At 36.5% G+C, this 25,594-nt stretch overlaps 2 protein-coding genes across 3 annotated transcripts; one reads left to right on the top strand and one right to left on the bottom strand.

Moving 5' to 3' along the window:
- Nucleotides 1-1,615: 1,615 nt before the first annotated feature.
- LOC110287605 (vomeronasal type-1 receptor 100-like) lies at nt 1,616-8,237 on the bottom strand. The gene is made up of 3 exons (XM_021154179.2): nt 8,034-8,237; nt 5,825-5,915; nt 1,616-3,198 (listed from the first exon to the last, which is right to left on the bottom strand). Exon 3 carries the CDS (start codon nt 3,144-3,146, stop codon nt 2,247-2,249), a length of 900 nt encoding a protein of 299 aa, XP_021009838.2. The 5' UTR covers nt 3,147-3,198; nt 5,825-5,915; nt 8,034-8,237; the 3' UTR covers nt 1,616-2,246.
- Nucleotides 8,238-13,457: 5,220 nt separating this feature from the next.
- Nucleotides 13,458-20,237, top strand: LOC110287604 (vomeronasal type-1 receptor 100-like). Of its 2 annotated transcripts, XM_085839686.1 has the most exons (3): nt 13,458-13,552; nt 17,361-17,501; nt 18,614-20,234. In XM_085839686.1, the coding sequence occupies exon 3, from the start codon at nt 18,666-18,668 to the stop codon at nt 19,578-19,580; it is 915 nt and encodes a 304-aa protein (XP_085695812.1). In that variant the 5' UTR covers nt 13,458-13,552; nt 17,361-17,501; nt 18,614-18,665; the 3' UTR covers nt 19,581-20,234. The 2 variants fall into 2 exon arrangements, with proteins under 2 accessions (XP_085695812.1, XP_021009836.1); XM_021154177.2 differs by lacking the exon at nt 17,361-17,501 and having other exon boundaries at nt 13,538-13,552; nt 18,614-20,237.
- The last annotated feature ends 5,357 nt before the right edge of the window (nt 20,238-25,594 follow it).

Here is a 25,594-nt window from a genome sequence, read left to right as displayed (position 1 = left end):
AATCTGTTTATCAGTTTTAGTACTACTGGGTGTAATTTTGGGGGTTGCTTATGTATAATATCATATCATCAGCAAATAGTGATACTTTGACTGCCTTCTAATTGGTATCCCCTTGATATCTGTTTGCTGTCTAATTGCTCTATCCAGAACTTCAACTACTATATTGAATATATAAGGAGAGAGTGGACATCTTTGTCTTGTCCTGAATTTTAGTGGAATTGCTTCTACTTTCTCTCCAGAATAATCACAAGAGGTAGAGGGATGGAAGAACCTAGGAGGGAAAGGGAGTGAAGGGGAAAGGGGGACAGTATCAGGTATGGGAAGAGATGGTGGACAAGTACAGAGGATCAGGAAATTGAATGGAGATATGTAGTAGGGGGATGGGGAAATAGGGGTAGCCATAAAAAAGTCGCATATGACAGAAAAGCAAGAGGCTTCCAAGACCTAACAGGGATGATATTTGTTAAAATATCCAACAAAGGGAAACAATGAACCTGTAGAGACCATATCCATCACACACACACACACATTCAGGTTTTGTATTCTTAAAGGGTAGCTCTGTTAATCTTGTGTGTATCTATGTCTTCATGTCACCTACTACAGATTATTTATTGTTCTTCTCTTTGTCTCTTTTCTACCATGTTTTTCTCTATTTTTGTTTGTTTTTATGTTTGTTTTAAATCATTGTCATTTAGTTTATTATAATTGATTAGATGTTTTGTTTATTAAGGAGAAACTTAAAGAGATGATAGATGAAAGGATGGACCATTTAGAGACTGCCGTATCCAGGGATCCATCCCATAATCAGCTTCTAAACGCTGACACCATTGCATACACTAGCAAGATTTTGCTGAAAGGACCCAAAGATAGCTGTCTCTTGTGAGACTGTGCAGGGGCCTAGCAAACACAGGAGTGGATGCTCACAGTCAGCTATTGGATGTATCACAGGGCTCCCAATGGAGAAGCTAGAGAAAGTACCCAAGGAGCTAAAGGGATCTGCAACCCTATAGTTGGAACAACATGATGAACTAACCAGTACCCCGGAGCTCTTGTCTCTAGCTGCATATGTAATGAAAGATGGCCTAGTCGGCCATCACTGGAAAGAGGGGCCCATTGGACTTGCAAACTTTATATGCCCCAATATAGGGGAATGCCAGGGCCAAAAGAATGGGAATGGGAGGGTAGGGAAGTGGGGGGCGGTATGGGGGACTTTTGGGATAGCATTGGAAATGTAATTGAGGAAAATATGTAATAAAAAAAAAGAGATGATAGATGATCTAGATAGAAGAGAGGATGAGGGAGAACTGGGAGAACTAGAGGAAGGGGAAAATCTAATCAGAATATAATATATGAAAAAACTTTTTCCAATAAGAAGTAAATAAATGTTAAATTGTGGGGTATGGATGAACACTAGTGGTAGCAGAAAAGAAGAGGAAAAGATAGGAAAATCCCTATCTGGTAGGCTCATATTAGGTAAGAGCCTATTGGTAGTCTCCAAGCACAGAAGAGACACACGATTAGAGCATAAGGTGAATGGTATCTGAAAAACAGCTGCCAAGGTTGTCTCCTGGCCACAATGTGTACATGAACACACCTCCTTTGTGCACATGTATGCAAGAATACACATATTCACAAATCCCATATTGTACATATCTATCTGTAAGTAAGTAATTTTATTTATCAATAATGCTTCAATAAATGTGGATGAAATGAAGAGCAAGTAAATACACTTAATAAAGTTTCATATGAGACTAATTGCGTAACTGTGGTTAAAAAATGGACAACATAAATTCACCTTAAACTCATTATTAACTTTAAAACATTGACTTGGTAAACATTATTAAAGCAACAATTTTGACTAAAATTTATGAATAAATATAGATTAAAGTGGTTTCAAGAAAAAACTGTCAAAGCAATTATCAGTGAGGACTACTTTTGAATAACCTTAGCATCAAGGACACTTCTAAGATAAAGCAAAAAATATGAAGAAGAAAATTGATGCAGAAAGAGCAATTATGCTGCACAATGAACTTGAGAAGTTTATAGTATATGGCATCTGTAATGTGAAAAGAATATATGTATGTAATACCATAAACTACTTGAATCATATGATGAATGTCACTGTACTACATGAACAAGTGAAGATAAAGAAGGATATGCAATTTAGAAAAGGTATGAAACTTGCACATATAAATCAACATAAGTGAATAATTTTAAAGGAAGAAAAATGATCATTTTTAGAAAATCTAGTGGAACTTGGATTGCACGTTTTTCAGTGTACTGATTATTCTCTTATCTGAAGTGATTTGAACTAAAGGAGTTATTGTGGGATAGGCATACATCACCAGTTTCTGAACAGTCAGTACAACGGGTACATACATCCATGATAGGGATGAGGTGAATGAGATGATGAAGTCCAACCAGTACATTACCACAAAGAACACAACCAACAGCAAGATGGTTTGGGTGGCCCTTTTCTCAGGGGATGCTCTTAAGTGGCTGTTGCTATGAAGATGCTTGCATTGCTTCTGATGTCTGCACAAGATAATCACCATGTATGTGCTTGTGGTCAACATGAGTCCTACAAGAAATACATCTCTGGATACTGCCACTGTTAAAACCAATCCCCTGATGATATAGTTCATGGGGAAGAGTGAGCAGGATTTAGTGACCTTCATCTGGTAGGTCTCACTCACATTGGTAAAACCAGCAACATAGACGATCAACCTACTACTGAATGACAAATTAAAAGACCAAAAATAGAAAAAAGCATAGATGATGTGTGTTTTTACTTTATTCTTAAATTGTGCTAACAATGAGGTACTGGGACTGATTGTGACAGTCTGGAACACACTCAGGAGGCAGGTGATGCAGACAGAGAGGCCTCTCATCACTCTGTTTATGTAAAAAGTTGTCTTACATTTGACGTCATTCCCAAATTTTAGTGACTCTAATATGTTTGCAAGCAAGTTATCTCCTTCACTGAGGATCATCATTATGTGAATGAAGGTCAGTTGACAGGAGATCAGGTCCATGGGCTTAGATCTGTCACCTAGTATTTTGGAAGTATAGAAAAAAAGAAGAAACATATTGGCTAGGACTCCAAGTCCAGCTTGTATATAAAAGACATTCTCTAAAGAGAACATAAGTGGAGAATATAATCATCTTAAGAGCATAAAAGAAGTGTATTTCATATATCTGGAAAAAAAAACAAAGAGTGTATATGTGAAACTTGGGATTCATTGGACAGTTTGCTTCTATCATCATTCTATTTTGTCTACAAATTCTTCATTAATATGTCCCTTCAACTTCTGATATTCCAGACTGTATATCATAGACCACATTTCTATAAACCACCCATGTATCTCCTAGATATAAAAATTATAGTTAATAAATGCCTTCACAGCCATAACAGTTTTTCTCATGCTTCTTAATAGAATGCCTTTGAAATTCAATCCTATTGATTTAAATTTTCTCACTGTATAGTTAACTCACAAAACAGTAGCGATGAGTACGGAATATTAATCATATCTATGTAACTGAACAAAATGCATGTTGTTCTGTCAAAAAAAATCACAAAAGCAATTCAAAATTCTGCCTCACATTCTGTAATTTTACCATCCTCTTTTGCTTTGTTCATGTTTTTGACTCATAATTCTCATGTGATCACAGTAATAATTCATGATTATCTCCCAATTTTAATCACCAAAATTATCTATCTCAGCTAATTGTTTTTTAATATTTTTTTCTACATGAAATTTTACATCCTGAAAATTTATAATTGAAGATGCAGGTACATAGTTGTGCTTTCTATACCCTATTTAATAATATAACTATTATAGTTATAAATGGTCTTAGATGGATTCTAGTTCACATTAAAAGTCTTTGTGAACTTCAATTAAGGATCAGAGAACTACTATTTTGCCTTCCTTTTGTGTGAAAGAAAATTGTATCACTAACAACACGATTCCTTATTTCCAGCCATCCATGTTATTCTACCTATCTACCCTCTTCTCTTTATTTATATCCCACACCATTACATAAGAACCCACCCATTTTCTTCTTTGATACATTGTGTCCTGCTGCTCCTCCTTACCTTCTTCCCCACTTCTTCTGTATGTACCTACCTCTTTCCTACTAAGTAGCACTGTTTTTCCCATTTTCTTGATCAGATACTTGTATGCTGCTATTCTGGTGTCTATTGTTCTCACACTCACCTCTGTCCTGGAAATGGTCTGGTTTTGCTTTCTATGTTTTTATAGTTTCTAAAATTTACATAATCACACCTGATGATGTGGAACTAGGAACCTCAAGGAAGAGAGAACATGTGACATTAAGATAAGTACTATTTTTCATATATTATGACAAACATGTAATTCTGAAGATTACCACACTGATATTCTGTTTGGAAATTCCTGATTGAGATTCCATACTGTTAAAAACAAGGCCCCAAGTGATATCATATATCACCATATCCCAGATATTTTTATAGTTCCACTCAACAATTTTACGCTTGGTGCTTATATAAGTTACTTGGTCTGGTTCATTTTATTATTGAATTGATTTTATTCAGTACTTTAAAATCAGCTTTGTGATAAAGAAATTGAAAATGACTACACTGACCAAGAGTTTTGTAAGAAAAAGAGTGCCTAATGTTACTTTCAATTTCACTTTTATATTCCATATATAGAGACACATGTATGCATGCATGTATAGAAATAATGCAGAAGTTAGTGGAAGAGACCTTCCTATAATGTCTCTATGAAGATAACATGATAAATTACACATTTTATATTCATAAGATTTTGGTGATATATCTTAAACTAGTAAATGAATGGATTCATCTCAATTGCCAGAGCAAACATGTAATTCTCTTAACATGTATTTACAGTAGCTGCACACTGATATTCTCTGTGCAGAAAAGCATTGGGATTGAGGCTGCAGAGCTTGAATAGTGATTAAGAGCAATTTTAACTCTTGCCTAGAGTAGGGTTAGATTCCCAGCAATGACATGATGGCTCATAACCAACTGTGACTCTAGTTTGGGGCAATCCATTGCCTGTGACATGGAATGTTGGTGGTACAAATAAATGCAAGCAAGCAAAAGAGTCGCATATGTAAAATAAAGTGAATGAATCTTAAATAATATATTAAAAAGTCCAGAATAGTACTTAACTTAAGCCCTGCTCTCCAAATTGAAAGAAGAGTAGTCATATACCAATTTTAAAACTGCAAGTGCACAAAATTCTATGGATAATAACTGTATTACTTTTAAATCTAAAATATATTACTGTAGCACATTTAATATAAGTAATATGTAAAAATAATAATATAAGTTAACAAATAGCAATCTGAAGTATTTTTTTCTTTTCTCAAAGATATGTTCTTTAATGACTCTCTTCACATCCATTGCTTTGTAAATATTTGTCACATACAGAAAATTACACATCTTCTAAATAATCAAATGGCATCTTTCTCTGGAGTTCACTGAAGCTGAGAGTGGACCAGAAAAGACTATAGCTACCATGGCTACAGAGTTGTTAACATATGCATCCACTGAGAATAGTCACTTGTTTTACTTGAAAAACTATTTCAGTTATGGGGCCTTTCACAGTAGTTTAAATTGTAATATTTAGATGTAAGTACTAATACCCTAAGTGTGCCGATTTAAAAAAAATCATAAGAATTGAGAAGCCATCACTATTAAGTTGATCTAGACTGAAAAACAAGCAGTGTTCAGACAACTGTCTCAAGAGATGTGCAATAAAAAAACCAAGAGCTGCTTTATATCTCGCTCTACATTTTTAAAGAAAGATTATCTTACCTCCTCATTCTCACAGTATTTGATTGTGGAACAGTTTTTGTTTACGAATTTGCGGTGATTTTTGCCTTCTGCTTTGTAGAGATTTAGTGATCTAAGGAACATACAAACACAATAGATGACAGTATGAAATTTATTATAGCTTTACCACAATTACCTTATATTGCCTTAAAGCAGTAACAGTGCTCAGAGAGAAAGTAATGTGAGTATGTGACTTTCAGGTGACAAGGCACATGGTGTTGGCAGATGTACTGTCCACTGTCAACAACAAGAATAAGTCTTCAAAAATCTCAGGAGATGAAGACCTTAGCCATTCAAGCTATTACATGGAATCTTTATGGAATAGATAATGACAGAAGAAATAAACACTGATCACTTATTACTAAGGTATTAATTCATAGCTATTACTTGATCCACTTAAATAACTAAAATGGGTCCATTTTTCTTTGGAAATTAAGTTTATGGCAGCATAACAGTGAGCTCACAGATACTGTCGAGAATATTACAATCTCACACTTATGAGCCAATTTACCTGAGATGAAGCAGCAGCAGCAGAAGTGTCACTGCTTTGTGGAGCTAGTCATGCTCAGATCTTAATTATAAGTTGGATAGCATAATTTTGGAAAGGATATGAAAATGATCACTGGGAATGAGTGTGTGTGTGTGTGTGTGTGTGAAATTATTGGACTACTGAGACTAAGAATTGAACAATGTCATAGGGTGGACCAGGGCATATCACATGAATACCACTAAATCAATGAGTGAAAACTGGAATTAAATAAAATATGTGCATGAAGTAACATAAGTAAAATGAACTTTAAGGAAAATGGAGATGGTGCCCCTTGTTTCTGATTTACTTGATCAAATCCATTGGCCCTGCCTACTGTACCAGTGCAGACACTTAATGTGAATTACCAAAAAGAAACTAAAAAGATTGCAAATATAAACTCAAGAATTATCAGTTGGTTATTTTAGTATTGATACTATGTGGCTGGTCACATAATGACATTAACTGGCAATATTTTGTTCCACTTTTTAAAAATTATCAATGTTCTACAGTTCACTATTGTTGGTGTGTGTGTGTGTGTGTTGAGGAAAACTAGGGACAGAGATAGCAACCTGTACAACCGTATAACAGAAATTTTGTTTTGTAATTATTGGAGAAAACATTGAATTTGACTTTAAATAATTTTATACTCTTTGAGGAAAACAACTAATTTTCTCACTGCTAATGAAGAGTTTACTGAAAAATATACCAGTAGCAATGTTAAAAGTTTTCATTTAGAAATCTTAAAATATTAAAACTGAATTCATTTTCAAAGAAACACTCAATTTTCTACTAAAATTATACAGTTTACATGTTTGAACAATAAGTTTACATGGCTTTAAACAAATATCTCAAATTAAAAAAACTTATTATATAAGGTTAACAATGTCTTATAAACTCCTAGATCTTGAGTTGAAACTTTCCTAAGAATTTCCAAATGAATGCAAACATAACACACTAGAAAATTACTGAAAACACTAAATTAGTTAATTCCTTGAATATTCCTAGCTTAAGTTTCATTGTATTAAATGCATACAGTCTAGAGAAAAAATTAACATGAGAAAATACAAAGTAAAATTGAAATAAAGCTTAATACTATAAATGTACTCCTGCACACCAAAAAAAAAAAAAAATGTGTTCTTTCTTTTCACCATATAAGGAATTTCAGTGCTTTGCTTCAGAAATTGAAAACTAACACCATTAGCAATTGGAATTTTAGAGCACACACTTGGCAGAATTCTCTGTCAGATGTACTCTCTAAATTATTGCTTCTGGAATAACTTTTTACATGCACATTCATTGAAAAATGATGGTTTTCATGACATATTCATTCAATATATAACATGTATTAAAGAACTTCACCCTTTAGCTATTCCTCTCTCTCTCCATCATTCTGCTAGACTCTTGTCCTCTTTCCAATAGCTCCTTATACTGTCACATATATAATCAGTTTATAACATTAAATGATATCTATGCTCTTTTATAAATGGTTACAGCAGATACCTTCATGTCTACAACCATCTATTGAATGCTTATTATACAGTTTGTCTCAAAAGTGATTTTCTAGGCAAAGACTTATCTAATCCTTTATACAGAATGTCCTGCTTCCTTCCATCACCTACTTACAGCTTTCACCATAGTGAAGAATATAAAAGAAACACTTACCAGGCTTGGCCTTTGACAAACATCCTTGTAGAATGAGTCTCTATGAAGCAGTTATAAGGAAGAAATGGCATCAGCTCATCTCCCTGTAGTCCAATAATAATTATGTCCTCTGGAGAACTCAGTTTTGACCTTGAGGTTGTTACAATGTGGTGCCCTCAAATGGAAAAGTGAACTTACCTAACTCCAGGAAAACTGTAGGGTAGGTACAGCTGAGATCTAGGTTTCTCCTGTGTGAGCTGTTTTCTCCAGGCTGCACCTGTCTGTGAGGATTAACTAATCCCAGTCCTTGTGAATACAACAAAGCAACAATAATATTTCACTTAAAAGAAGTAGAAAACATTTTAGATTTCCCAAGGCATCCTTCCTGCTTCCAAAACATTTATGATCCCCCTCCATAATTACTTGACAGTGACTTTAGTGTCTCACTTGGAAATTAATAGCTCTTGTGTTAAAATTAGGAAAATGCCACCTCTTCCAAACACACTCAGGAAAGTAATCTTTCTTACATAGCACACAGTGATACGGTACTCTACCTATACTATCAGGAGAAAGTGACATGTGGCTGGGATGTAGCTCAATGACAGAGTATAAGCCTAGAAAGTTTTATGTATGTGAGACACCATGATATAAGTCCAACCTTCAAATTATGGGCACAGGTGAAGGAAATGAACCCGAGTCAATGGCAACCACAAGAACTTCCATAAAATCATAAAAGAGACCAGCCCTGTTATAGCTGTCTCCTGAGAGGCTCCCCTAGAGTCTGACAAATACAGTGGCAGATGCTTGCAGCCAACCATTGAACTGAGCACTAGGACCCTAATGGATGAGTTAGAGAAATGACTAAAGGAGCTAAAGATGTTTGCAACCTCATAGGAAGAACAATAATATTAACCAACCAGACCACCCAGAGCTCCCAGGAACTAAACCACCAACCAAAGAGTATACATGGAGGGACCCATGACTCCAGCTGCATATGTAGCAGAGGATGGCATTGTTTGACATCAATAGGAGGAGAGGCCCTTGGTTCTATGAAGGCTTGATTCCCCAGTGTAGGGGAATGCCAGGGCAATGAGGTGGGAATGGGTGGGTGGGAGTAGGCGTACACTCATAGAAGCAGGGTGGGGGAGGATGGGATAGTGTGGTTCCAGAGGGGAAACATGGGAAGGGGATAACATTTAAATGTAACTATAAAAAATTAATTATAAAAAATGAAACCATCCCAAAGACACCCATATACCACAAGGAGCACAGAGAAAACACAGAAAAGACAAGAATGTAAACAAAAATTTCCAAGCATGTTATAGTTAAAATGCTAAGTATACATAAAAAGGAAACATGGAACAATAAAAAAAAATCTAAGAGAAAACCTGCCAGTTACAAACGGGAAGAGAGGCCCCTTGGTCTAGCAAACTTTATATCCCTCAGTACAGGGGAACACCAGGGCCAAGAAGTGGTAGTAAGTGGGTAGGGGAGCAGAGCAGGGAGAGGGTATAGGGGACTTTTGGGAGAGCATTTGAAATGTAAATGAAGAAAATATCTAATACATTTTTTAAAAGTTCACATGCACATAAATACTCCTTCATAATGAAAATACAAAACAAACAAACAAACAAATAAAACTCATAAAATGGAAAAGTGAACTTCACTAATTACAGCAAAGTCTCTGAGTTAGAACTGCTGATTTCTCCAGGTAAATTTTCAGAGTCAGAAGAGCCTACAGCAATATATCCCAAGTGTTAAATAGCAGCCAAACTAAAACAATATATTGAGCAAAACTACTGCCCTCATGAAGGAAGAACAATTTTCCAGAACATAGACAGCAAAAAGAAATTTTATACTCAACAAACTAATTGAAAGGTAACATGGGAAGCATTATTTTTGGATTAAAGGAGAAATAAGTGTAACAAAATATTGTGGAGTTCAGCCTTCTCCTTCCTGCTGGGACAGACTCCTAGTTGGTTTGCTCTTGTGAAGACATAATATCCCGACCCATCCTAGAGGACCCGCTGCACTCAGAGCAGTTGGTATGAACCCCCTCCCCACACCCTGAGTTCCGGAGCTGCTGCTGGGAGCCTGGTGGACTTGGGACCATCACCCAACAAAACCCATACCCTTCCGAATACCACTCCCCTTCTGTCCCTTCCACCCCTACCACCCAGACTCCTAGTTGGTCTGCTCCTGTGAGGACTTTATATCCTGATCCATTCTAGAGGACCCACTACACTTAGAGCAGTTGGACCTGCTGCACTCAGAACTGTTAAGCACCCTCTGCACTCAGAGCAGTTGAGGATCAGCTGCACTCAGAACAGTTAGACAATGGCTTGACTGCTCCATTGAAGACCCAACAGTCTGAAAGACTCCTAGGAAATCTACTGTACCCAGGGTAACAGATCAGCAGCTTCTCAGCCCCTGTAAGAAGACCCCAGTTGGAATGCCTCACAGGTGGTCTGATACAACCAGGGCCGCAGGCTTACCTGGAGACCTGAAGCAACCTAAGGACAAAAGAGGCAGACTCCATACAGTCACCCAGACCAACAAACACCAGGGATATCCAGATGGCAAAAGGCAAGCACAAGACCATAAGCAACAGAGCCAAAATACATGGGAATCATCAGAACACAGTTTGTCCACTACAGCAAGATCTGAATAAACCAACACACCTGAAAATCATGAATCTGTCCTAAAATCCTGCCTCATGAAGATAGTAGAGTCTTTTCGGGAGGACATCAATAACTCACTGGAAGAAATACAGTAAAACATAGGTAAACAGGTGAAGGGATTGAATAAAGTGTTTCAAGACCTAAATATGGAAGTAGAAACAATAAAGAAAACACAAATGGAGGTAAACCTGGAAATGTAAAACCTAGGAAAGAGGTCAGGAATTACAAATGTAAGTATTATCAACAGAATACAAGATAAAAGAGAATTTCAGGTGTAGAAGATATGGTAGAAGAGATTGACACAACCATCAAAGAAAATTCAAAACATACAAAAGTCCAAATCCAAAACATTCAAGAAATTCAGGACACAATGAAAAGACCAAGTCTAAGAAAAATCAGAATAGAAGAGAACGAAGATTCCCAGCTCAAAGGACTTGAAAATGTCTTCAACAAAATCATAGAAGAAAGCTTCCCCAACCTAAAGAAAGAGAAGGCTATAAAGGTACAAGAAGCTGATAGAACACCAAATAAATGGGACCAGAAGAGAAAATCTTCTCCTTATATAATTTTTTATTAGATATTTTCTTTATTTAGATTTCAAATGTTATCCCCTTTCCTGGTTTCCCATCCAAAACCTCCCTATCCCCTCCCCCACCCCCGCTTATCAATCCACATCCACTTCTGCTTCTTGGCCCTGGCATTCCCCTACACTGGGGCATAGAGCCTTCACTGGACCAAGGGCCTCTCCTCCATTGGTCCTGTGTAAGTCAAGAAAATATATAATAAAAATGTAAATTAAGAAATCATCTAATAAAAAAAAGAAAAGAAAAGGTATTTTCAGGAAAAATTTTCAGATTCTTTAAGCATGGTCTACTCACAGGATTTCTGGAATTTGTTTGCCTGGTATGACAAATAGAGACTGGAAATAGGTTTATATAGTAAGTAGATAGAGATATTAAATAATAATTTATGATCTCATGAAGGTTGAGGTAGGAGACAGTAGAAGCACTGTCTCAACAGATGATATTTGTTTAGATTGTTTTAATTGCTTTGAGTTCTTTTAATTATCAAAAGAGTGAGCTTTTGTGTTTACTGGTTATAATTCCTCTGGGAGAGAGGTTAAGCTATCTTTAATGATTTCCAGCTACTGCATCAGGGACATGATATTTTTGGGGGGAGAAAGGCTCTAGATTTTTGTTGACAGGGAAGAAGAGGCTCTGGACCCCTTCCAGTGTTATATGGATCATATATAACAGGGGGAGACACCCTGAAGAACTATAAAACTTTGAGAAAGTCAAATAGGAAAGGTAAATATTCATTTGTGCCATCATTCACATGGTATGAATGAAGACTTATTATAATTGGTTATTAATAACCCTGAAGAAAGGCATTTGTCTTCCTTTATTGATCTTCATTAACCTATCTGTCCACTCTACATACTCCATATTGTCTTTACAGAGCTATATGTTGTTTGTATACTGTAGGATGAAAAAGAGAAAGACAACTCTGACAAGATTTACACTCTGGGATGCTGAGACTCTGAAACCTTCCATTCCAGCTCCTTGTTTCATTCTACCTCAACTACATCAAAGCTGCTTAATTTAAAGACTTGCTTCCAGAACATTTCCAGAACAGCTAGCTCACCGAACCAGCCTTTCAGAATGTCAAAGTCAAGATGTCAGCTAAGCAATGAACTTTCTCAGCACATAGTGACTGTAAGGCAAATGGTGTCAGCTACTGCCCCTATGACAAAGCCAATTTTCCTATTTCCCTTTGGATACCCAGAAGGGATTTTTTTTTTTTTGCCCCAATTCAACTGTAAGCAGAAAAAAACAAAACAAGCAAACAAACAAAAAACCGTCTTCCCAGTCCCGGATGTTGGTGTGGATGGTTCTGCTTTTATGAATTAAAGATATGTTGTCATTTTAAGGGATACTTTACAAATGTTCAAGCTGTGGACAGGGTGGGAACTAGAGAGCTTAAACTCAGGGATTTCTTCCTTTCCTTTCCTCTTCTCTATCTTTCCTTCTTAGGTAAAAATAGAAGGGGTGGAAGAGAAAAGGAGAGATATGGGAAATGTCATAGAAATTAGAGAAATAGAAAAATAGAGATAGTGTATCAAATTTACTCTTAAACAAAACATTACATGGTCATATCTTACACTGGTAGAAATCTTTATGATTTTATTGAAGCTTTTGTGTTTGCCATTGACTTGGGATTATTTTCCCTCGCTTGTGCCTATAACTTGAAGGTTTGACTTATGTCATGGTCTCCCACATAAACAAAACTTTTTAGGCAAGCTCTCTCACTGAGCTACACACACAGCACAGTTTCTCCTGATGATACAGTTATACTACCTCACTTCTGTGTGCTGTGTAAGAAAGATTACTTTTCTTAAGTGTGTTTGAAGGAGGTGACATTTACTTTATCACAAGAACTGCTCATTTCTATGGAGCCAATGAAGGCACTGTCAAGTGGAAGAAAAAAACAGGAAGGATACCTTGGGGAATCAAAATGTTTTCTACTTCTTTTACATAAAATAATGTTGTTACTTTGTTGTGTTCCCAAGTACTGGGATCAGTTATTTCACACAGACACATATGGCCTGTAGAGAGTAGCTCACACATGGGAAACCTAGAGCTCACCTGTTCCCATACCATTTTTTTAAAAAATTATTATTAGGGAAGTTCACTTTTCTATTTGGTGGTACCACTTTATAACAACCTCAAGGTCAGAACTTCCTTCTCCAGGTGACATGATAATTATGAGACTACAGGGAGATTAACTGATGACATTTCTTCCATATAACTACTTCCAAGGGCCACATTCTACAAGGATGTTTGTCAAAGGCCAAGCCTGGTGAGTGTTTCTTTTTCCTCTTCATTATCGTAATAGCTGTAAGTAGGTGGGAGAAGGAAGCAGGACATTCTGTCTAAAGGATTAGAGAAGTCTCTATTTAGAATATTACTTTTGCGCCATACTGTATAGTAAGCCTTCAACAGATGCTTGTAGACATGAAGGTATCAGCTATCAAACAACATAGGTTTCACTCAATGTGATCTCTATTTATATATTTGGCACTAGAATGGGGCTTTTGGAAAGAGAGTACATGGGTGTAGCAGAATGATTGAGAGAGAGAGAGAAGGTTAAAGGATGAAGGGTGAAGTTCATCAATTGTTATTATATTTTGAATGAACATACCATGAAACAAATTATTTTTACAATGAATATGCCTATAAAAAGTTATTCCAGATGCAATATTTTAGAGATCAAATCTGGCACAGTATTCTCCTGAGTGTGTACTCTATGAATTCCAATTGCCAACTCTGTTAGTTTTTAATTCCTTTAACAAAACACTGAAATACCTTAGAGGGTAAAAACAAAGAACACTCATTTATTGGTGTGCAGGAGTACATTCATAGTTTTCAGTTACATTTAAATTGTACTTTGTAATTTTTTCATTTTACTTCTTTATCCATATATCTGACTGCATGCATTTACTACAATGAAACTAAAGCTAGGGATAGACAAGAAATATTAACTACTTTAGTGTTAATCAATAATTTCTAGTTTGATAAGTTTCATATACTTGGGAATAATTAGGCAAGTTTCAATTCAAGGCCTAAGAAATTAGAAGACATTTTCACTTTATATAATAATTTCTTTAAAATTTTTGAGAGATTTGTTTATTCTGTTGCAAATATTTCTAATAAAGGAAATCTTTTCTATGTATTTCAAAAGTATCTGAAAATCTCATGTCACTTATCTATTAAATCCATGAAAAGTTAACCTTACAAACAGGTGAACTGTATAAGCTTCAGTAGATAATTGAGTGTTTCAATGAAAATGAATTCAGTTTTAATATTTTAAGTTTAGTAAATTAAATTTTTTTAACATTGCTACTGATATGTTTTTGAATAATGTCTTCAATAGCACTGGGAACATATTTGCAATTCTCAGACATTATAACATTATTTAATGTCAAATCTCCCAATGTTTCCTCTAATAATTATAAAATACAGTTGCTATTGTACACTTGTATAGAACAAAATATTGCCAGTTAATGTCATTATGTCACTGGACACATAATACCAATACTAAAATAACCAAGTGATATTTCTTGAGAATATGTTTACAATTGTTACAGTTTTTTGTTTATTTTCAGTAATTCATATTAAATATCTACAGATGTACAGTAGACAGGGCTGATGCATTTGGTCCAGTCAATTGGAAACAGAGAATACATAGTCCATTTCCCTTACAGTTTATTTTATTTCACAAACATATTTTATATGTCTCAGTTTTTCAAACAGTTGATATAAAGGCATTCATGTTAGAAGCCCTGGCCCACACTGTATCATTGCTCTATTCTTTGTTTCAGTAGTTCAATAATTTCACATATGCACACGCGCATACACACACACAAACGACATATGCACACACGTGCGCGCGCACATACACACACAAATTCCCTGTGAATATTTTCATATCTTTTCCAAAATTATGCCAAGCAACTTGTGATGAAGTTCTGAGTATGACTGCTTCCACAAAGTCTCTACAGTGACACCTCTGCTTTTGTTGCTTCATCTCGGGGATACTAGATCATAAGTGTGATGTTGTAATATTCTAGTCAGTGTGTGTAAGCTTAACTGCAGTAAACTCAATTTCCAATGAACAATTCACCCATTTTTGATATTTAAGAATATCAGGTAATTACTATGAATTAATACTGTCATAATAAGTGACCAGTGTTTATTTTTGCTGTCATTATCTATTTCAAAATACCCAAGAACTAGCTTGGGTATTTAAGCTCTTCATTTCCTGAGATTCCTGAAGACTGATTCTTGTTGGTGACAGTGGACAGTACATCAGCCAACAATTTCACTTGTCACCAGAAAGTCATGTACTCACTTTAGGTGCTCTCTGAGCAGCTACACAGATTTTAGGCCATTACTCACTAATTGTGGTGAAGCATAAAATAAAATTGATATTTGTCATCTATTATGTTTGTATGCCCCTTAGATTAATAAATCTGCACAAAGCAGAAGGCAATTACCATCATAAATTCATAAAACAAAACTGTTTCAAAATAAAATACTGTGAGAAAGAGGAGGTAAGGTGATCTTTCTTTTAAAATGTAGAGCTAAGTAGAAAGCAGCTCTTGGTCTTTTATTGAATATCTCTTCAGATAGTTCTGTGCACACTGCTTTGTTTTTCGTTCTGTGTCAATTCAGTAGTGATGGCTTTTCTACTCTTATGAATGTTTATGGACACACTTTGGAATTTAGTACTTACACCTAAATATTACAATTTAAATTATCGTGAAGGCCCCCAGGACTGCAACTGTTTTTCAAATGAAACAAGTGAATTTTCTCAGTGGTTGCATATGTTAACAATTCTGTAGTCATGGCAGCTATGGTCTTTCTGGTCCTTTCTCAGCTTCAGTGGACCCCAAAGAAAGATGCCACTTGATCAGCTAGAAGATGTGTCATTTTCTTTATCAGATAAACGTTTACAAAGCAATGGAAGTGAAGAGAGTCTTTGAAGAACATATCTTTATGAAAGGGGAAAAAAACCTTCAGTTTACTATCTTTTAATTTACACTATCTTTTTAGATTATTCCTATGACATGTGCTATATTAATAAATTGTATACACAAAAGTAATACAAAATTATACACACACACACTCACACACACACATATATATATTTGCAATTTTTAAATTCGTATATAGCTACTGCTCTTTAAATTTGGAGAGCAGCGCTAGAGTTAAATATTATTCTTGTGTTTTTATATGATTTTTTAAAGAATCATTTATTGTTGTTTTCATATGTGAATATTTTACTATTTATGCATTTATGTGTACCACCAACATTCCATGTTACAGGCAATGGATTCCCCAAAGCTAGAGTCACAGATGGTTATGAGCCATCATGTCAAAGCTGAGAATCTAACCCTTATTTTTTGCAAGAGTTAAAAGTGCTCTTTTTTTTTTTTTTTTTTTTTTTTACAGTTTGTGGATGAGTTTTATGCAAACCAAAGACAGGGTGCACCCAAGTCCATCTGTCAGCTGAGTCACCCCCCCTCCCTTCTTCAAGTCAAGGCCAGTTAAAAGTGCTCTTAACCACTATTCCATCTCTGCAGCCTTAATGACAAAGCTTTCTGACATAGACTATCAGTGTGCAGCTACTGTAAATGTATGTTGGTGAGAGAATTACATGATTGGCTCTGGAAATTGAGATGAATCCATTCCTTTACTAGATTAAGCATTTTAGGACAAGAAAATCATACAAATATAAAATGTGCGATTTTATCATGTCTGTCATCTTTATGAGGACATTATAGGAAGGCCTCTTCCACTAACATCTGTACTATTTCTATACATGCATGCATGTATATCTATATGTGGAATATAAAGTGCACTTGACAAATAGGCCCTCTTTTTCTCACAAGATTCTGACCAGTGTAGAATTTTCTATTTCTTTTTTACAAATCTGATACTAAAATACTGAATTAAATCCATTAGATAGTAAATTGATCCTGGTAACTAGAGCAAACAATTTACATAAGTATCAAAGTTAAGACTGTTGAGTGAAACTGTAAAAATTTCTGGGTCCTGATGATATATGATAATACTTGCAACCTTGTTTTTGACTGGATGGGAAGGAATCTCATACAGGAATTCCTAAACAGAATCATCATGTGGTCATCTTCAGCAATACATGTCCGTCATAATGTGTGGGAAATAGTGTTTTCATAATGTCACATGTTCTCTCTTCTTGGAGGCTCCTGGCTCCCCATCATCAGGTATGATTATGTCATCTTTAGAAACGATGTAAACAAGGAAAGCAAAACTGAACCATTGTCAGATAGGGGTGAGTTTTGAGCAATAGAAAGCAGAATTCCAGGATACAAGTATCTGATCAAGGAAATGGGAAAGACACTGCTACTTAGTAGGGAGGAGGCAGATACATACAGAAAAAGTGGAGAAGAAGGTAAGGAGGAATAACAGGACACAATTTGCCAAATACAAAAATGGGAAAATGGATGGGTTCTAAGGTAAAGATGTGAGAGATAAACACAAAGAAGAGAATAGTTAGGTAAAATAACAACACGGATGGCTAGAAAAAGCCACGAGGAAACATATTGTTCATGATTTACTTGTCTTGACAGCTGGGAGTAGTTCTTTAATTAATTGGAGTTCACAAAAGGTTTTAATGTGATGAGAAGTGAACTGGAATCCATCTAGGACCATTTATAACTGTAACACTTACATAATTAACAGGATGTGGAAAGTACTCTACTGGTCTTCCAATGTACCTGTCTGTGCCTTCAATTCTAGATTCTGAGGATGTGAACTTTCATGGAGGAAAAATACATTTAAAAAAAGACTGAGATAGACCTTTTGGTGATTAAAATATTAAAATAATCATAAATTCTTTCTGTGATTTAATCAAAATTATGAGTCAAAATATGAATAGAACATAGTAAAATTATGGATTATGAGACAGACTTTCCTGGTATTTTGGATTACTTTTGTGATATTTTTTTCAAACCACTGTACATTATGTTCAGTTTCATGAATGTGATTAATATTCTCTACTAATCACTACTGTTTTAGGCATTTCCTATACAATGAGACAACTGAAATCAATACAACTGGATTTCTAAGGCATCAGACTAAGGTGTATGAGACAGTGTTCATTCTGTACAAATATGCCTGTGAAGGCATTTGTTATCTACAATATTTATACCCAGCAAATACATGGGTGGTATATAGAGATGTAGGCTGTGATTTACATTGTGGAATATCAAAACTTGAAGCAACAGGTTAATGAAGAATTAGTAGAAAAAATAGAATAATTACATAGACACACTGTCCAATGAATCACACATTTCTTGTATACATTTTTTTTCAGATATATGAACTACAGTTCTACTATGGTCTTAGGGTGAATACACTCTCCACTTATGTCCTCATTTGAGAATGTCCTTTATATCCAAGCTGGACTTGGACTCCTACCAAATATGTTTCTCCTTTTTTTCTATAATTTCATAATCCTAGGTAACAGATCTAAACCCATGGACTTGATCTCCTGTCAACTGACCTTCATTCACATAATGATGATCCTCAGTGAAGGGGATAACTTGCTTGCAAACATATTAGAGTCACTAAAATTTGGGAATGGCATTAAATGTAAGACAACTTTTTACATAAACAGAGTGATGAGAGGCCTCTCTATCTGCATCACCTGCCTCTTGAGTGTATCCCAGGCTATCACAATCAGTCCCAGTACCTCCTTGTTGGCAAAATTTAAGAGTAAAGTAAAAAAACACATCATCTATGCTTTTTTCTATCTCTGGTCTTTCAATTTGTCATTCAGTAGTAGGTGGATCTTCTATGTTGCTGGTTTTACCAATGTGAGTGAAAACCACCAGATGAAGGTCACTAAATCCTGCTCACTCTTTCCCATGAACTACATCATCAGGGGATTAGTTTTAACAGTGACAATGTCCAGAGATATATGTCTTGTAGGAGTCATGCTGATCACAAGTACATACATGGTGATTATCTTGTTCAGACATCAGAGGCAATGCAAGCATCTTCATAGCAACAGTCATCTGAGAGCATCCCCTGAGAAAAGGGCCACCCAGACCATCTTACTACTGGTGGTTTTCTTTGTGGTTATGTACTGGTTGGACTTCATCATCTCATTCACTTCAACCCTGTTATGGATGTATGACCCAGTCGTCCTGACTGTTCAGAAATTTGTGATGTATGCCTATCCCACAATTACTCCTTTGGTACAGATCAGTTCTGATAAGAGAATAATCCATATACTAAAAAAATTCACTCCAAGTGCCAGTAGATTTTCTAAAAAATGATTTCTTCTCTTCCTCTAAATATTATTCACGTATTTTTATTTATATGTACTAGTGTCGTACTAGTATGTATGCATGTGTGCATTCCTGAAGTTCAAAGGTCTGAAGAGATCATTTTTTCTCTTAGAACTGCAGTTTCAAATGAATGTAGGTGCTGTGCTGGTATAGTCCAAATAATTATGCTTTTTCTAAATTACAAATTCTTCTTTAACTTCAATTGTTCAAGTAACAAAGTGACATTCTTCATATGATTCAAATAAAGTGTGTGGTATTACATACATATATTCTTTTGACATTACTGATGCCAAGTCCTATAAACTTAAGTTCGTTGTACAGCATACATTTCTCTTTCCACATGAATTCTCTTTTTTCTTACTTTCACTTTATCATAAAAGTGTCCTTGATACTGAGGTTATTCAAAAGAATTTCCTCTCTGTTAGTTATTTGCAAGCCTTTTCTTTGAAACCATTTTAATATACACTCATTGGTAACATTTATTTATAATTGTAGCTTTAATTCTGTTTATTTATTCAACTTTCTCTGGTTCAAAAAGTTAATGTGAATTTATGTTTTCCATTTGTTAACACAGTTATGTAGTTAATATCATATGAAACTTTCTTATATCTGCTTACTTATTTGCACTTCATTTTATCCATATTTATTGAAATAATATTGGTAAATAAAAATTATTTATATACAGAAACCTATTGTACTGGCTATTTTTGTGTCAACTTGACACAGCTGGAGTTATCACAGAGAAAGGAGCTTCAGTTGAGGAAATGCCTCCATGAGATCCAACTGTAAGGCATTTTCTCAATTAGTGATCAAGGGGGAAAGGCCCCTTGTGGGTGGGACCATTCCCTGGGCTGGTAGTCTTGGGTTCTATAAGAGAGTAGGCTGAGCAAGCCAGGGGAGGCAAGCCAGTAAAGAACATCCCTCCATGGCCTCTGTATCAGCTCCTGCTCCCTGACCTGTCCGAGTTCCAGTCCTGACTTCCTTTGGTGATGAACAGCAGCATGGAAGTGTAAGCCGAATAAACCCTTTCCTCCCCAACTTGCTTCTTGGTCATGATGTTGTGCAGGAATAGAAACTCTGACTAAGACACCTATGTAGAATGTGTTTTTGTGAATATGTGTATGCTTATATGTATGTGCACAGACAAAGGAAGTATGTTCATGTATACTTTGTGGGTCACCTCACACCATTCAGAATGTTCCTTATTATTAGCTGCCCCTTCCCACTTTCACTTTCTGTACCATCTTCCCCGTTCTGGTTCACACTCTCATTTCAGTTCCCCTCATCCATCCATACCTGTCTAGTGTGTTTTCTTTTCTTAGGGAGAACCAACATTCCCCTTATTCCCGAATGCTATGACTAAGTCCTGTGGCTATATGGGTTATAGCTTGCTAATCAGAGACTTAATAACTAAAATCCACATCTAAACAAACACTCGTTCTTGGTTCTTTTATGTCATTCAGAATTACTTTTTCTAGATTTACTCTTTGATCTGCAAATTCCATTATTTTTAACAGCTGAGTATTGTCTTATTGTGTAAATGAACCACATTTTTGTTATTCATTTATTAATAGATAGATTGAGAATGTTTTCAAATTCTGTATATTATGAATAAACAGTGTCTCTTTAGTAGGACACTGTTTAGGATTCTGTAGTATGGATGTGTCCTTTGGGTATGTATTTAAAAGTTGTATAGCTATACTTGAAGTAGATCTGTTCCCAACTTCCTGAGGAACCACCACAGTGATTTCCATAGTGGATATAGAAATGTGTGCTCTCAACAGCAATGCATAAGTGTTCTCCTTACTCTACATCCTTACCAGCATGAATGTAATGAAGTATAATTAGTGTTATTCATCTTGGCCATTCTGTCTGGTATAAGGCTATGTCTCAAAGTAGCTTTAATTTTTTTGTTTGTTTATTTGTTTTGTTTTCCCAGACAGGGTTTCTCTGTATAGCTCTGGCTGTCCTGGAACTCACTCTGTAGATGTAGACCAGGCTGGCCGCAAACTTAGAAATCTGCCTGCCTCTGCCTCCCTAGTGCTGGGATTAAAGGTGTGCACCTCCAAGCCCAGCTGGCTTTAATTTGCATTACAGGGGTGAATAGGAATGTGGGGGGGGGAGGGTATGGGGGACTTTTGGGATAGCATTGGAAATGTAAATGAGGAAAATACCTAATAAAATATTTTTAAAAAAGGAATATTTAATAGTTCTTTGAGTTTCCTCTTCTGAAAAATTCTCTGGTTTTGTGCTTACACCACTTTTAAATTGGGTTAGTGTTCTTAATGTCAAAGTTTTGGAGTTCTTTATAAATTTTAGATATTATCCCTGTACTGGTTGATTTTCTGTCAAATTTACAGACACTAGATTCGTCAAAGAAAAAGGATCCTTAGTTGAAAAATTGCCTCTCTGAGATCCAAACTAGTGAGTCAGGCATTTTCTCAATTACCTCTTAATTAGGAAGGGCCCAGCATAAGGTGGGTGGTGCCATCCCTTGGCTTCTTTCTTTCTTTCTTTCTTTCTTTCTTTCTTTCTTTCTTTCTTTCTTTCTTTCTTTCTTTCTTTCTTTTTCCTGGTTTCTGTTAGAAAGAGACTAATAGCCTTCTGGTCCTCACCAGTACCGGGTCACCTAGGGCGAAGAGTCAGCGGACACCGCCATGGTCCCTAGAGGACTCTCCACATGATCTTAGGATCACTGTTGAGCAGAACACAACATCTGTTCCAATCCTATTGCGCGGGACCTGAGACAGCAGTGGGAAGCAGAAAACCCAGCCTGACAAGGGGCACAAGTCCCTTCCGGTCAGCATCAGTACCAGGTCAGGGTCACCTTGGGCGCAGAATCAGCGGACACCCCGACAGTCCTCAGAAGACTGGTTAGGATCACTGGTTAGTGGAACATAATATCAGTTCCAATCCAATTGTTACGGGCCTGTGACAGCAGGAATAAGGACACCAGAGCCCTTCCTGACCAGAGGCTCAGGTTCCTTTTGATCAGTAATACTTTACCTTGGTTTCAAACAGACCAGACAGCTCTATGGTCCTCAAAGGAGACACCACTTCCAGGCATTGTAACATGCCCAGGATCTTAGGATAGCAGGATCCCAGAATAACAGGAGCTGGGTCACACCAGTATTTCAGGGTCTCAGAGGAAACTTGACTACCAAGAACTCTGACACAACAAGAATATCAGGGAAAGGAGCCCACAATCAAAGGATCACAGAGAAAGCTGGACTCTGAGGTATCCTGAATAAACTGGAATTATAAAAAGAATAGGCTTGCTGAAACTAACAGAAGTTATGAAACAAATGTACTTAACAGATATCTACAAAACAGTTTATCCTAAAACAAAAGGGTATATGGATCAGGGGCACAAGTCCCTTCCGGTCCACTGCAGCACCGGGTTATCTTGCCTGCTGAGTCTCTGGACACCCGCAAGGACCCACACAGGATCCTCCACGGGATCCTAAGATTTCTGGTGAGTGGAAAACAGCGTCTGCTCCAATCCAATCATGCAGGACCTGAGACTGCATTAACCAGGGAAGCAGATAACCCAGCCTGATCAGGGGCACAAGTCCCTTCCTGTCTACTCCAGCACCGGGGTTCCTTGCACGAGGAGTTTCTGGACACCCCCAAGATCCTCACAGGACCCTCCACAGAATCTTAAGACCTCTGATGAGTGGAACACAACTTCTGCCGGGAGGCAGGTTCGAACACCAGATATCTGGGCACCTTCCATCCAAGAAGAGAGCTTGCCTACAGAGAGTACTCTGACCACTGAAACTAAGGAGAGAGCTAGTCTCCCAGGTCTGCTGATAGAAGCTAACATAATCACCTGAGGAACAAGCTCTAACCAGAGACAACTATAACAACTAGCACAAGAGATTACCAGATGGCAAAAGGCAAACATAAGAATCCTACTAACAGAAATCAAGACCACTCACCATCATCAGAACGCAGCACTCCCACCCCACCTATTCCTGGGCACCCCAACACACTGGAAAACTAAACCTGGATTTAAAAGCATATCTCATGATGATGGTAGAGGACATCAAGAAGGACTTTAATAACTCACTTAAAGAAATGCAGGAGAACACAGCTAAACAGGTAGAAGACCTTAAAGAAGAAACACAAAAATCCCTGAAAGAATTGCAGGAAAACACGACCAAACAGGTGTTGGAATTGAATAAAACCAATCAAAACCTAAAAAGGGAAGTACACACAATAAAGAAAACCCAAAGTGAGGCAACGCAGGAGCTGGAGATAGAAACCCTAGGAAAGAAATCTGGAACCATAGATGCGAGCATTAGCAACAGAATACAAGAGATGGAAGAGAGAATCTCAGGTGCAGAAGATTCCATAGAGAATATCTGCACAACAATCAAAGAAAATACAAAACGCAAAAGAATCCTAACTCAAAACATCCAGGAAATACAGGACACAATGAGACAACCAAACCTACAAATAATAGGAGTTGATGAGAACGAAGATTTTCAACTTAAATGGACAGCAAATATCTTCAACAATATTATAGAAGAAAACTTCCCAAACCTAAAGAATGACATGCCCATGAAAATACAAGAAGCCTACAGAAATCCAAATAGACTAGACCAGAAAAGAAATTCCTCCCGACACATAATAACCAGAACAACAAATGCACTAAATAAAGAGAGAATATTAAAAACAGTAAGGGAGAAAGATCAAGTAATATATAAAGGCAGGCCTATCAGAATTACAACAGACTTTTCACCAGAGACTATGAAAGCCAGAAGAGCCTGGACAGATATTATACAGACACTAAGAGAACACAAGTGCCAGCCCAGGCTACTATACCTGAACAAATTCTCAATTACCATAGATGGAGAAACCAAAGTATTTCACGACAAAACCAAATTCACACATTATCTTTCCACGAATCCAGCCCTTCAAAGGATAATAACAGAAAAAAAACCAATACAAGGACAGAAATCAGGCCCTAGAAAAAGCAAGAAATTAATCCCTCAACAAACCAAAAAGAAGACAGCCACAAAACAGAATGCCAACTCTAACAACAAAAATAAAAGGAAGCAACAATTACTTTTCTTTAATATCTCTTAATATCAATGGACTCAATTCTCCAATAAAAAGACATAGACTAACAGACTGGCTACACAAACAGGACCCAACATTGTGCTGCTTACAGGAAACCCATCTCAGGGAAAAAGACAGACACTACCTCAGAGTGAAAGGTTGGAAAACAATTTTCCAAGCAAATGGTCTGAAGAAATAAGCTGGAGTAGCCATTCTAATATCGAATAAAATCGACTTCCAACCCAAAGTAATCAAAAAAGACAAGGAGGGACACTTCATACTCATCAAAGGTAAAATCCTCCAAGAGGAACTCTCAATTCTGAATATCTATGCTCCAAATGCAAGGGCAGCCACATTCATTAAAGACACTTTAGTAAAGCTCAAAGCACGCATTGCACCTCATACAATAATAGTGGGAGACTTCAACACACCACTATCATCAATGGACAGATCGTGGAAACAGAAACTAAACAGGGACACAGTGAAACTAACAGAAGTGATGAAACAAATGGACTTAACAGATATCTACAGAACATTTTATCATAAAACAAAAGCATATACCTTCTTCTCAGCACCTCACGGGACCTTCTCCAAAATTGACCATATAATTGGTCACAAAACAGGCCTCAACAGATACAAAAATATTGAAATCGTCCCCTGCATCATATCAGACCACCATGGACTAAGGCTGACCTTCAATAACAACATAAATAATGGAAAGCCAACATTCACATGCAAACTGAACAACAATCTTCTCAATGATACCTTGGTCAAGGAAGGAATAAAGAAAGAAATTAAAGACTTTTTAGATTTAATGAAAATGAAGCCACATCATACCCAAACATACAGGACACAATGAAAGCATTTGTAAGAGGGAAACTCATAGCTCTGAGTGCCTCCAAAAAGAAACTGGAGAGAGCACACACTAGCAGCTT

This window comes from Mus caroli, unplaced genomic scaffold (genome assembly GCF_978045245.1).
Source record: "Mus caroli unplaced genomic scaffold, Mus_caroli_1 scaffold_7, whole genome shotgun sequence".
NCBI classification, from domain to species: domain Eukaryota; kingdom Metazoa; phylum Chordata; class Mammalia; order Rodentia; family Muridae; genus Mus; species Mus caroli.
This window is presented reverse-complemented; position numbering and strand designations above follow the sequence as displayed.

What these genes read in the sequence shown, in the direction of transcription:
- LOC110287604 (XM_021154177.2), top strand. Translation starts at nt 18,666, where the DNA reads ATGTCCTCATTTGAGAATGTCCTTTATATCCAAGCTGGACTTGGACTC.
- LOC110287605 (XM_021154179.2), bottom strand. Translation starts at nt 3,146, where the DNA reads ATGTTCTCTTTAGAGAATGTCTTTTATATACAAGCTGGACTTGGAGTC.